The 14,962-nt window shown below is 36.8% G+C and overlaps 1 protein-coding gene across 13 annotated transcripts in view; it reads right to left on the reverse strand.

Moving 5' to 3' along the window:
* Nucleotides 1-14,962, reverse strand: part of SIPA1L1 (signal induced proliferation associated 1 like 1) — a 224,970-nt gene that overhangs the window by 41,859 nt on the left and 168,149 nt on the right. For all 13 annotated transcript variants that reach the window (XM_072864230.1, XM_072864227.1, XM_072864228.1 and 10 more), the window contains 4 exons: nucleotides 8,688-8,791; nucleotides 7,307-7,464; nucleotides 4,084-4,660; nucleotides 2,690-2,964 (listed from right to left, as the gene is read on the reverse strand). In XM_072864230.1, the coding sequence (XP_072720331.1) occupies nucleotides 2,690-2,964; nucleotides 4,084-4,660; nucleotides 7,307-7,464; nucleotides 8,688-8,791 (1,114 nt within the window). The remainder of the gene's footprint in view (nucleotides 1-2,689; nucleotides 2,965-4,083; nucleotides 4,661-7,306; nucleotides 7,465-8,687; nucleotides 8,792-14,962) is intronic.

The raw sequence follows: 14,962 nt of genomic DNA on the forward strand, positions 1-14,962 counted from the left end.
AGGAAAAATAAACAATCAGTGCAAAATTTTCTACTTCTAGCTCTTCCTCTAAGTGATTACACCATTAGTGCTAAGAAATATCAATTACTCTTCCCAGCTAAAATACAAAACAAAACAGATAACAAGTTATCTGGCTATGCTGACATTAGCAAGTTGTGGAGTCTAATAGGAGTAGACAAAGTGAAACAGTCAGTACTGAGGTTCTGCTGGTCACAATATACACATTTTGTGGTTTTACTTTGGCCTACCCTCTAGTCTTGACCTGCAAATTAAATCAGCAGTTGGAAGGCACGAGGTGCACTTCTGAAGCACGTGTAGTTCAGCTTCATCTGAAAGGAAACGTTTCTGTGCTCCCAGGCCACTCTGTGATGTGAACCTCTGCATGGCAGGTGGGGATGATCAGGAGATATGTATTCAAAGTCCACTCACAACCTAACTAAAATCTTAACACCCTTGTTTTTCCTTTTCTCTTCATATTTTGTGACTCTGCTATTCTTTCCCTAGTGATTATATACTTCAGTAGTTTGGGTTTCTCTTTTTTTTGCAGACATAGTTACAGTTTAAGAAGCAAGAATACACAATTTCCTCTTGCTGCTGTGTCCTTGACTTTAAGGTCAGCAATCAGTCCACTAAATGAGTTCAGTGGAAATTTTTTAATGACCATCTTTTAGTAGAGATATAACCATAACAAGGCCTGCTTCTGTGTAGGGCATTAGATTGTGAATCAGGGTATTTGGATATACTTTTGTATCTGCTACTGACCTTGTACATGTGCCTGTTGGCAAGCCATCTTATCTAACTGCACCCCTGCTCTTCCTCCAACTTCATGCCAATCAATTTATTAGGATAGGGACTGCTTCTCATATGAATGTACTACACCAAGCAGAACTGATCTTCATTTTAGTTACGGTCTGTAGAAGTTACTGTAGTAGAAATACTAAATGACCTCTAGAGGATGAAAGGACTAAAGGACTCCAATTTTGAAAAATTGATTGCCAAAAGAGAAATTGCTTTGTGCAAAGATTTAAGACAAGTCTCTAGTAATATATGTAGGATAGCTACAAATTCAAGACACAGTTCCTAAACCTTAATGATTTTGGATACAGCAAGCAGGATAAAGAGTTGCTTTATGAAATTTTATAACTAGGCAATAACCCACCATGAACATTTGCTCACTACAAGACAACAACAAAACTCACTGATGCTGAGTACAGTATTTCAAAAAGTGCAGTAATTTCTCTTCCTGCTATGGGTTTGGATACACTAAAGCTAAGCCTGCTTTTGGCTGTACTTAATTTAGCTCAGGAATAATAGGATCTGTGCTTTCCACACAGATTTTTCTGGTCTAATCCTTTTGCAATGATTGCAGCTGAACTTTCCATTTGCTCGGGCTGCTAAATACTGTACAAAAGCTTTCCAAATACCTCATGGGTGACCTTATGCCACGGCTCATTTTAATCCCTGACATGTATTCAATTTTCCACTGACAACTAAAGGACAAATAAAACTCCTTTTCTCTCTGCTCCTGTTTTGCTACCGGTTACAAAAGGAGTTAATATAGCTCACAGCAAAACCAAACATGGATTCTTCTTTGATGCAAGTACAAAGTCTTTGCTCGGAGACACAATTTCATATCAATCTAATAAATATGCATTTAAGTTCAGCCCTAAACTTAAGTATACAAAGATTTAGCATCTACCCCTACAAAGATATCGCCTGATTAGAAAACAGCAGTGCAAAACGCTCTCCGTGTCTCTCACTGCAAGAAACACATTGAACTTTAATAACTGTACTTACTACTTCTTGGCAAATCCAGCATAAACCTTGAGCTAGCCTGCAGGCAAATTTAGTCTATTAAAGATCATTCCATTTTAATCATATAGCATTTGCAAGATATTAATACTGGATGTCAGGAATATGGGAATCAGATTTAGGATGTGGCTGAATGCTACAGACAACCGCACAGAGTTCAGATGGGAGCAGCAAAAATTATAAAAAGCTTTACTGTAAGTTCATGAAAAATGGAGGGACTTAATGTCCAGTTTAGGAAAAAAGCACATATTACTGCTTATTTCTGGTCAAGCAACATTTTAAAGCTATAAAAGCAATAATACAGTTGACACAAGCCTCAGGCTTAACATGGATGGGAAGTGAGAGAGATGCAGCAAGATTTACTACTGACTAAGGAAGAATTACAATTTGCAGCAATTTCTCTGGCCAGATCCATACCTTTGATAAATTCTCATCATTTACAGCCTTACTTATTTGTGAAAGTAGAAGAATGTGAGTCTATTCATAGCTTTCAAGAATTACATCCACAGGCATTGCAAACTACCAACAAATGGGAAAGCAGGGAGGGAAATGTACAATTAATTTTGATGCACCATAAACACAAAACTGTCAACAAAAGTTGTTTGATTTCCATGTTAAATTCCATGGAATTTAAAGGATACATGAGGTTCTTCACACATTTTATTAAACTGTGGTATCCAATGAATATTTTGTGGGGCCTCGAGTCTGAATACAGGTGGTTTTTCCTGCCCTTCTCTTTCACCTTACAATACTAGATGCTATATTACAATTATACCATGGTTTCTGGAGGTTAACACTCGTTCTGTGGTGTTTCTTTCCCCCGCAACCCCACAAATAAAGATACAATTTCAGACCAAATGTAGCTATTGTACAATACCTGCGTGGTGTGCAGTCCTCATACGGAGGGACGATGACGACCTTCACTGTTACCGATGTTCTGAGAAGATCAATCATTTGCTCATGGCTCAGAGTGGCTACAGCCACCTTGCAGATTTCCACCAGCCGGCTACCTTGTCGCAGTCCTGCCTGCCACGCATAGCCATAGGGCTCAACATCTGCCACAATGCCTTCATAGTTCACGTGGAAACCAAGCTGACCCAGACCATTCCTACGTAGAGTCATCTCCACTGTTTCACAGCCCTTAGTCACAAGCTGTGAATTGAAATGAAGACAGAATTTAATGCACGGAGATACCTTCAGTGCTAATAGAGGTTTAAGGGCTCCATTTTTGTACAATCAAGCAACTCCCAAGACAATGGTGGGACACGATCAAGCAATATATATCACAGCCCGGGGTACATAATCAGCTGAAATTGGTCTTGTCACTCAAACTAGTATTTTCAGTAGAGTCTGGTTACCCAAGTTCTGCCTTGAAATTTTTACTGAAACCACAGGAATTTTAGAAGACACGTGGCAGCACACAACAGAAAAACACATGGAGTTACACAAGCATCTCTACTTTGTCTTTTACGCTTTAGTAACCAACCAACCATTCTACATTTCTAGCTGTTTCAGTAAACTGCAAGATTACTTTCAGTCAGAATGTGGTGGCATGCAGCTACGAAGCACAGTAAACTGGGGTCTATGTCAACTCTTCTATGTACCGTGAGCACGAATACCGCCAAAAGGAATTTAATAGGGCCTGGTTTTCCCTTTTTCCTGGTCATTATACAACTACAGTTGCGAAATTACAGGAAAGACAGTAAAACGTAACACATTCTTTCATAACTTAATTGGATAAAAAATGAACACAGACAGATGTTTTATAGACAGATGCCATGATTCCTTGCATTTTTAGTTTATCACATGCATTCAGAGAACATCTGAAGGTTGCAATAGGGATTGGGACGGCACCCTGCTGGCAACATAATAAGTCAGTCTCAAAGATATTACAGCTTCATTTGAAACAAGATACAACAAGCCTACAAAACAGAGAAAGGGAAGGAAAACATGGAAAATAAATAAGGTGACACTTCTATATTTATTGTGTGGGAGCAATTTATGCATCTGAAGGCCCTGCCTTTTTTTTTTTTAAATATATTGAGACATTTTTGGCACTCACACAAGCAGCTGAGCTTGGCTTATATCTGATAAAAGTGAAAGCAATATTGGATTTTGAGAAATGAAAGCAGGAAAGTCCTTACAGATCTCATGATAAACAATTAGAACAGTTTTAGGGATCCCAGGCATTATTAAATTGAAGCCTTACTTGGCGGTGGGGCGAGAGGAGAAAGGAAAGAAGTGGAATCAAATAAGAGAACACATTCTAACCTCCAGCCTTTTGACGATCTCTTTGATATCATCAATGTTGCTGATGAAGCTCTCCAAAGAAACACATTCACCTCTCTCATAGAATATTTTGATATTTGTGTCCGTTGAAGTCCACCCTATCACATCTCGACAAGAGCAATTGAACACCACGCTTTTCGTGTCCTGTTCAATGAGGACTACGAACTCATTAGAGATGCCTAGGAGACAGTCTATTTCCATACCCTTGCTGTAGTCTTTTGCATGGACACTCCATACAATAGCACCAGAACTATAGATCTCTGCTCCTGGATAAGGCTTGGACTTTTCTTTCTTTTTTGAAGCAAGTGAGATGAAGGGGAACTTGCCAGAAGGGTCAATAGGTGTGTTGGTGACATTCTTCTCTGCCAAGTCTTTCAAGTACTCTTGACGGGTCCTGGTGGCCATCACACGAAACTTTTCTGATTTATGAGCAGCATTCTCTGCATTAATGACTTTGGCTAGTAAGAAGTCCCTGAACACATTTGATTTAGGAAACGTGACACCTTTTGGAATAGGTGGTCCAAAGGATGGTACATCTCTGGATCTTGTCACAGCAACACTAAAAGAAATAAAAGAATAAGGAAGAAGCAGAGTGTTTCACTGTATGCAAATTCAGCAGTTTTTGAATACAGAAAATAGATTTCCTTTTTTCCTTAAGCCCTCAATTTTTCTCTCCTTTTCTCAGCAATATGCCTATATTTACATTTTAATCTTGCCAGCATGGAGAGTATGCCCCCTTACTGTATAAACAGAAGGCCACTTATTTTTGCACCTAGGCATTTTTGAGTCATCCTCAGTACCACAGCTTCAAGAGAGCTTCAAGTGCAAAATCATGCTTTTTTGATAAAAGGAATCACTCATGTATGGTAGTTCTGAATTCATGGGGTGGGGGGGGGCGCCACAGGAACACCAAAAATAAAAATTAAGTCACCCAATCTTTAACCATATCTTCTGGTTTTGGGTGGTGGGGTGTTTTATTTGTTTGTTTTTGTTGGTTTTGGGGGTTTTTTTAAATTATATTTTCTGGCAACTGATACTGAAAGATGTCACTGACTGTCATATTTCCTTCAAATGTGTGCCAATATATATAAAAGTATGCAACAGGGGGTGCTCATGATGCAACCATCTGACTCAATCATCTTCAGTGGTCCTAAAGGGTCTGTCATTAAGAGATAGAAGCCTAAGCGTTAAACACAGTTACTGGATGTAATGAAAAACTACCAGTGACATTTTGTTTGATTAGGTTTTCAATATCATGAATCACAGGGAAAAGAATTTAATCTTTAACATATGCGAGAGATGTTTTAAAAAGTGAACGATGCCAACAGAGAAGCCAGACTTGTGAAATACTGTTTATCTTAGTTGGGAGGGAGAATCACTGGCCAAGGCAGTGCTTGATTTTATTCCTTTTATGTAGTTTTTAATATAGATTCCAGTACTTTTTTATGCTATATGGCTTCCTGTTTTGTCTAGAATTATGAATCTATGAAACTGTTCCAAATAATTCAGTGAAAAAGAGGTCAAACTTACTTTGAAAAGTTTCCTAGAAAAACTTTTCATAATGGAATTCTATAAATTTAAATCAAGTGTTTGCACTGAGAGGACAAAAAAATAAAGGATTTTAATCTTAAAGACAGTACACAGAACATACAATGCTCTGGTGGTCTCCTGTATCAAAATGAACACTGACACTCTCACAATTTCTTTTTTCCTGCCTGCTCCCCCTCCCCTTAAAATTTAAGCCTGCAGCATCACTAAAGCTGAAATTCTCAAATTTTATTCACTAATAGTAACCAGTAAAGTTCCAACCCTTGTTGTTGTGAACACTTGAAAAATGAAAGCAATTCAGAAGTCTGAAGGTCAGAAATAGAACCCTGAGATATTTAAATTTATTACAATATAACAAGTATAAATCTTTCCCGTGCCTTTTAAAAGGAAGAAATTGGAAATATGCAATCATATTATTTAAAATAATAACCAAAAGTAGATCTTTCTCTGTGTTTGTAATACTCAATTCAAACGGAAAATGCATCCGTAGCCCTTGTGGATGTGTTTCTTACTTTCCCTTTACTTCATAATCAGTTTCCGTACAGACTAAGAGCTGAAACATATGTCTAAAAGTTTAACAACAAGCTATGTCCACATAAATTATGTAGCAGTGGAATTTGTCAATAAGCAGCCTTAAAATGAGTATCAACATGAACATGCCTGCTCCAGGAGAGTTTAATACATGTACAAAGTTCAGCATCAGTTCCAGAAGTGCTGTGTGAGCTTTACCAAAAACTTATGGGGAGGGAAAAGCCTTTAAACCTTACTATACCTCCTTGAAAAACATCAATACACCATCTCAGACACTGCAGTCTTAGCTCATCCTCTAAATAAGCACTTGACTGAATGAAACACTTAGGTGAACATTTTTATTTCAGTAAAGTTAATTCTAAGGCTACCTCATTTCAAGATAACTACTCTAAATCCATTACTCCAACACTTCATATTTTAAATAAAGAAGCTTTAGAAAAGTTTGCTGAGATCAGTCAACATTTAAAAACAAAAATACATTACGAGTTCAGGATATAACAAAGGTAAAAAGTTTCATTGATTGTAAAAAGAAGTGTAACAAAAACATTATTTCTACATGCTTTCAATCTGTTTAAAAATTTATGCTAAATAGGAATCTCACCTTGCAATTCTTTATTATAATGTTACTATCAATCACCATTTTCTATTTTAATCATTTTGACTTTTAGGTCACACTAAGATTTTTTTTTGCTGCAGAATACTCTGGAATTTCTTTGTTGGACTGAAATGAGGTAAGAAATTAAGATATTTCAGACAAAATATTTGAGAGAACTTAGCTTCTTTCTGAGAGGTTAGTCATACTTTTTCACTGTCTTAATTTCAAAAATAGAACATAAGCTCAGATGCCCAAATTATCCAAAACAAAACGTGAATTAATAAGAATCAAAACAGTACCTATGTGTGTGTGTGTGTACACACATAATGACAGCAGTAATTTCCTCATTGGGTGTGTTTCCTTTACATACTCACGTGTGTCTACTTTTTAAGAAGCATTCTACATTCGCATGACGCAAAAATCTCCTCGACCCCTATCTTTCATTGTTTCCCTACTGAGAATTTAGAAGAGGAATGACACCTCCCCTTTGCACTCAAATCCCATGTTTTCAGGGAAACTAGCGATAGCTACCTGTAACAAACGCTGTCAGTACAGGGACCATGCACTCTTACAATGACAAAGACGTGCTGGAAGTGGGATCGAATGTTCTTTGGGCTGAATGGCTGTGCTCCAGGCTCCTGGAAAACTATTGTCACAATATCGTTTCCAATATGTCTTTTTCTCAGAAGCTTTAACCAAAAAAGATACATAGGTTAAAACACGGTCTTTTCACAATTTTCAGTTATTTATTTCTCATTATTATAAATTACTGTTGTTCCATTTTTTAATTCCAAATGATGCTTCAAGCTGAAAACTGAAACAGTTAAGGATTTATATGACAAGTACCAGAATGTTAGTTATTCATCTATTAAATTTCAAGCATGGGCATTTTCATTTTCGTAACAATTTCATTTCTACATGTAACATACAGGAAGATCTTGTTAGGGGGAGTTTTAAGCTAAACAAAGAGGAAAAACAACAACAAAGCCTGCTAGTATCAGAGTAATCAGTGATACATGGAAGCTGGAAAACATTCCTCACTTCACACATTTTCACAAGCGAGAAGGAGGTTCTATTTCGAGTTGAAAATAGTTGTCATTGTCCTTAAGACACGCTATAATAATTTTCTGATAGGCTTCTTTCAGTAAATCCAAGAGTAGAGTAAAAGAGAAAGGTAAACTACATAGTAGTATAACATTTAGCGTACAATAGCAAACTAGAAAGAATGCTGTGTTATCTTTTATTGTTAAAGGAAATTTCTATTTTATTTGCAGAAACACAAAATAACATCATTTCTAGAGCAAAATGCATACACATACACAACAAGATGGCTTAGTTTTTAACAAGACCAGGTACTTCAGAGTAACAAAGCAGGTCAGCCCACATAGCTCTTCAGTATAATTAAAAAAAATTAAAACAAACAAAGGATTTTGTCTCATGTCTTATTGTGTGGTGTGCTGTGTAGTGTGCTGGACCACCCACTCATCACCTCTGATTCTGTGCATATTACAATTTGCTGAATACAATCCTTAAAGTGCAATGGACTTTGCTGCAGAAGGTTGAAAATCATGTCAAGTACACTATGGCCCTTTTGGCATAAGATACAAACTCTTATTTATGTAACACAGATGTGCTGACATTCTTGTATAATATTTACATCAACGTTTCAGTAAATAATGCATAATTAAATAGCAAACAGTCCTATGGAGAAAAATCTACCTATGATGTACCTACAATGATCTGCTTTGCTCATCTTCCTGACACAGAGATGGCCAGTTTTACTTTTGATACTTTTGACTCTTTATGTGTTTTCTTTGCTAGTAACAAATGAAAATTGTCATAAATATTCAATAGTTCAGCTACTTTTGAGGAGGAGGAAAAATTAATTCTAAATAGGCATGGTCCATCTTACCTGTTGCTTGTTGTTTGGAGTATATGGCAACATAGTAGAAACGTGGAACATGATTTCATAGTCCTTATATGTTGTGTATAGAGAGTGAGTACCTGTTGAATCAGCTTCAGTTAAAGAAAAAAGAGAAAATAAAAGCATTATTTAAAAAAAAAGGTTTCAAACCAAAGTTTCATTATTATCAAAGAAAATCATCAGGCAAGACAAGAATTCCTATTCATCCTTGATCCTAGCTGAAATGTCAGCAAGTAAAAACTTACCCAGAATTTATTCACCTGCCAAAGCAAATGACACATACAGATGGCACGTATAATTTTGCGTACTGTTCTCAATGAAGAACTTGTTAGGAATAGGGAATTAATACCAGAAAACCCTGAAGAAAGCCTATTTAAGCATGAAAAGTGATAACAGAGTCTGAAATAATTTTCAGACATTACCCAGTAGCTCAGGCTAATAGGAATGAAATAGAACTGTAAGGAATGTGAAAAGGACTTCAGAAAGGAAGGTAGACAGATACTGCGAATGAATACCATGATCTCATGCATAATTAAGTATCAATGGACATACAACCCACAGTATATGAAAGAACAGAATGGGTTCTTTTAAACATAAATATCAGGACTCTAAATTAACTGTAATGAAGTCAGATAAAATCTTCACTAAAATAGGTGCTTTATGGATAGGAGCAGTCAAAAACCCAAATAGGATGCTAGCATGCTTACAGCTGATGATGGAAAAAGCCCACAACAATTACATTATGATGCTGGTATATTAATGAAAGGTACTCTCACCTGTTTTGGGTTCTGGCCACCCTATTTTAAAAGTTATAGAAGAAAGAGAAGGGATCCAGAAACAGGCCACAAAAATAATTATACGTGGATGGAGAGACTTCCATGTGGAGAGAAAATGATAAAAACTAGGATTATGAAGTTTAGAAAGAAAAAAAGAAGAGGGGATATTATTAAAGTTTAAAAAGTGTTGGTTGAAGACAACACTTGATTACAGACAAATTGGGAACTTCTGTTTTTACTTTTTCTCTCTCTCTCAAAAAAAGAGACCTTGAAAAGTGCTCCATTAATTTAAGTAGTAACACATTTAAAGCTGAAATAGTGAATATATTCTCCTAAACATAACTGCTGTCCACAGTGCAAAAAGCCTGTTTTCAAACAGAATTTTAAAAATAACTAGATTCATATATGGAAAAAAGCATCCTGGTTATTTGAAGTTATTTAAACATGCTACTATATTAGATAATCCCAGCTATTTATAGCAATGTATTTTAGAAAGCTGTTAAATACTACACCTTGGCATTTTTTATTAGCAGAGAGATCATGTTACTAAGGAGATAATAGCTCTGAGATTTGTGAGGCATTTACAATAATATAAATATACAGTTTATTTACCCAGATTTTGGGTATAAGCTTTGACAAGAAGTTTTCGTTTTCTGCCAAATTCAGAATAATAAAAGAGAGATAGCTTTGCTGTAAATGAAAAACCACAACATCATCCATAAAATGAAATTGACGTTTTCTACAGTATAGCTGCATAGAGATTTTGCATTTCTAAATCATGTATATGGAATAAAATGGGAATAAGAACAGAAAAAAAAAGTTTCCTAGAATCTTATATATAAAAAAAATCTCAATGTTTCAAGAAGATTGGGCTCTCTTTTCTAGCACTCAACATTGCCATTATGAAAAACGAGCTCACTGCTAAACATTTTCTTTTTAATGCCAATTACAACAGCACAACAGCTGAAAGGGAATCAGTTCATCTTGCACTCAGTTCATGGCAGCCTCTATCCTCTGCCTGATCATTCCAATGCACGCTGAAAGAGGCAGATGCACCTGAAAGTCACCTAAACATCAACATAACTCCTTACTGGCTTTTTTTTTTGTCTAACTAAATATGCTAATTTGTACATCATCTTTCATAAATAGAGCACACAAAAACATTACAAAGAACTGGAAAGGGGGAGCAGCTGCAAAAAGAAAGGGAAGTGGGTAAGACGACAGACAGGGGAAGGAAGGCCCCAAAAGAGGGGAAGAGGAAAAGAATAAAGTAATTCTGACAAATAATATGCTAGAACACCACCTATGCATTTAAGCCAAACTTGCAAGTTTCCTGGATGGACTTCATTTCAGGCAGAAAAGGATTCTTTCTTAGAACAGCACTGTTTCTGCAAACTAAGTAATAAGGCTAAAATCCAAAAGACACATTTAATGATTCCAATTATTTCCAAGTACTTCACAGCTTAAATCCCTGTTATTCAAATCCAAATACAAACAGAAGTTCACTACAGACTGTGCACCTTTCTTGCCATTCAGATTCCTTCTTTCTTACAAGTCCAGAATACTTTTTCTGAAGTACAACACAATAATTACAGGTGTTTGCTTTAAATCAAATCACTGCCATTGCAGTAAAGTCCAAGACTACACAATGGAATAGCATCCATAATTTCAAGGTCAGAACTGCAAGCCAGCACTGCAATCTACTTTGATTTCCTTGTATTTAACAGAGGCCCAAGGGACCTACAAATTCATTAGCACCTTTTTACAGTGAAGACATCCCCTCCTGCCGTAAGTTTATGGCATACCTATTGATGCTGCCTTCTCAGTCTTGACCCATTACTGGATCTGATTACTTAGCTGAGGACTTATCTGATCTTCTTTTCCTTCCATCATTATTCACCTTTAAAAGTCCACCTTATCCTTCTGTTCTTCCAATGTTTCTCAGCTATCTTCACAAGGACTGTCTTAACAGACTCCCATTTAAGTATTTTTTCTAACACCAAAAGTGCTCAAAACTGTGATTGACACCAACAGCATACTGCTGATAAATTCACCTCATTGAAGCCACAGGACTTTGTCAGCCTGCTTCTACAACAGCTTTTAAAACCTCTGCACTAGAAAACTGTATAAAAACCAGTGCGACTAGAAAATCTAGTTCAGTGTTTCAAAGGAAAACATGTTGCAAGGAATTGTAGGAAAACAAAAAATAAACGATACTGATGAGGCAGGAGAAGGAACAGCCATTGCTACAAACTGCAGCAGTGCTCACTGTTAAAGGCACAAGAACGAGAAGTTTCAGAGCTTAATGTTGTTCCCATCTACCTTTGCAGTTAAAAAGCCCTGCCTTATTTCTAGCTTCTAGTTAGTGGCCCAAATTCAGCACCTGTCAAACCTGCTCTCCTTTCTGTTATACACAAGGATTACACCAAGCACTTATGTTCAACTTCTGTAACATCCAAATCATTTTCAGACGCTATTTCCGAGGACAGAATCCTTTACTTTATAACACACAAAAGTATATGTGTAACACAAACACAGAGGAATGCAGATGGACTTGCCCCCATCCTCCTTTCTGCTTCTTAAGCAATCGAGGAACCTCTGGCGACCTTTGGCTATCAGTCTCCCAGCGAATGTCTTGGACCCAACAGTAAGTCTATTCTTACTTCCATGTGGTTGAAAAGATGTTAAATAGTACAAGTTAAGAAGGTAATCTATCTGTATTATTTCATTAGAAACATTGGGGTTTACTGACAACCCCTAAATGAAGTGTCAATTTGAAGTCCATTCATTCCCTAGATTTTTAACCTATTTAATATCTTTTGTGCTGTTTTTATATGATTCTCATGTCTTAACCAAAAAGTCATGCAGTATAAACTAAAGTCATGCAGTGTAAATCTAATACAGAAACCTACCATTATTAGTTAAGTTTATAATCTCATCAAATAGATAACTCAAACTCCTACAACTCACATTAATCAACCTCCTTCATTTCCTGCACCAACCACGCTACCACTCTGCTGGACACACACGCCAGGTTACAAGGCCTAGCATTATCCAGCTGATCCCATTTACCAATTTAAAATAATGAGAAATAAGACTAAGTGAGGGGGAGGGAAATAAAGCATGCGTTACAACTAGAAAATAAAATAAAATGACTGAAGTTATAATTTGAAAGATTACTGTGATGTTTATTACTTTAAAGTGATGCCCATAAACTTCCTAGCAACCGTGGGACAGATGACATTTTCAAGCTCTATTTCCTATCCAAAGTCTGCAGGCTGCCAGGAGATAGACTGCTTCCCCTCTGGTAATTCTGGAAATATACAAACAAAACTTTTAAAGTAGCAGCTCTTTTCCACAGTGGCACTGGCAGAGATCCAAAGCTAAAGCCCTTGAAGGATCCAATATACTTAAATAGGCTTTCAGTTAATAGGATGCATAAGATTCCTCCTTTTAAAAACTAGCTCTGTTACGGATACTTACCAATTAGGCCCCTAATTCTAAAAATTTCTAAGAACAACAACTGTTCTGAAACTGCCTTTTGCTAGAGCAACTTTACTTTTCTAAATTTGCATAAATTAAAAACATATTGTGAAAATTTCCAGGGTACATACACAAATCATCTTCCCTCCATGCTGAGAAAATCTTTCATCGTGTCTTACATCACGCATCTGCTTTTCATAGGTTGCAAAGAATTGTCAAAGGTATAGGAACCAGCAAAGTAGCCTACATAGCTCTGACCTTTCTTGCAAGTTAATGAACAGACATTTGTTTTTAAGAGCATCTTTGCAGTCAACTGTGCTGACATTAAACAGAATTTTTATGCAGGAAAATTTCCTAAGTAATGAGACCACAAGAACTACTTCATAACAGTGACCTCTAGCAACAGAAGAGCACAGAGCTGGAAAATGGAGAAGCTCGCTTCCCAGCTGTAGATCTAGCTGTTTCAACAAAAACCTATAAACCTAAGTCATGGTAAAAACCACCACCTCTTCCTTTGCAGGCCTTTCTGTGTTAGGGCCAAGGCAGAAAAGACTGATTGATTACTTTAGGTAGCTATCAAAGATGTATTGCCTGTCTATTCTGCTGTTCATGTATTCCCCATACCTGAGATGCAGCTCTTGCAACCATGTCTGGTTTTTAGCATTTTGCCTACCACAAGATGGCTTTTTTTTTTTTTGCCACTTCCCATGCAGAATATGCAATAAGCATTTCTGAATGTAGCTATCCAAAGAGCTTAGTGTTGTGCCCCCAAAACACCACATTCTCTTCCACCTCTTCCAGTCTGTGCTTTGCATATTGGCAGAAAGGAAAACATAGCACCATCAAGATAAATTACTGAAGTTTGTCACCATTGTTCACATTTGCTGCTGTCTAAACCTACTTGTTAAGAACTCATGTATGCTGTGTAGTCACGTTTCCTCAGTGAGCCTGCAGACAACATAACCTGAGAGATTTCAGACAACTTAGGAGTTCCTAAGCAGTTCTAGCTGATAAGGTCCCATGCATGTAACCTTGTAAACTTTGAGTGAAAGAAAAGGTAGGAAACCCTTCATGAAAGCAGCAGTTTCCACTCAGAGCATCCCCCTTCCTCTCTGATCACAGTGAAGTATTCAGGTAAAGCCTCTCAATTTTTGTATTTTTAGATACAGAATGGAGCTGGTAGGTCTACTGGGCAATGTGAAAAAGACATGTCAGCTCTCAACATGGAGCAGAACACCTTCATTACAAGACGACAACTCTTAAAACCAGGAAAGATTCAGTCAATTAAAAGTTTACATACATGCTCATTCAACACGTGCTAGACCGTAGTACATAAAATCAAAACCTGACAAAATTATTTCCCTGAGTCAAAAGCAACAAGAAGGAACTCAAAACATTACTGGAAAATTCTGCTGTTTAGAAGAAAACGTCAAACAAGTGCTTAAGACACAGGTACAGCTTTCATGGGTATATCTGAGCAGATGAGTCAACTCTTAATCATACAGCATTTACATATACTAGAAACCAGTGTGTGTGGACTGACAGCAAAAAAGGGGTTTTCTTCAGATGTCTTAAATAACTAAACTAGAAGAAAGGGAAGAGAGGATTTTACTTTAACTACTGAAAGTAACAAGGAAGTCACAATATAAAACCAGAAGCTATGAAATAACAAATATTTTCTCTGTTTTCCATATACATTTTATTTTTTGACACAGCTTATAACTAATGAAATAACACTTTGGAGCTGCAGAAAAGGAAAGCCCAGCCTGAGAATTATTGTATAATATATTTCCAGTAAAGGCAAGGAAGTGTTACAGCAAGAAACTGCCTGGATCTCATCTGGAATCACATATATAATCCTAGCCACTAAAATTAAAGAGACTGAATTCAAACTTGGATGAGTGCATAGGAAGTTTACCAAGTAACACCGTGAGGGTGGGGAGCAGAGAAATCCGCACCTCCCATACCAATAAGAGAGACTTGGCTTATTAAGGCCAACATCAC

This window comes from Ciconia boyciana, chromosome 6, assembly GCF_034638445.1.
Source record: "Ciconia boyciana chromosome 6, ASM3463844v1, whole genome shotgun sequence".
NCBI lineage: Eukaryota > Metazoa > Chordata > Aves > Ciconiiformes > Ciconiidae > Ciconia > Ciconia boyciana.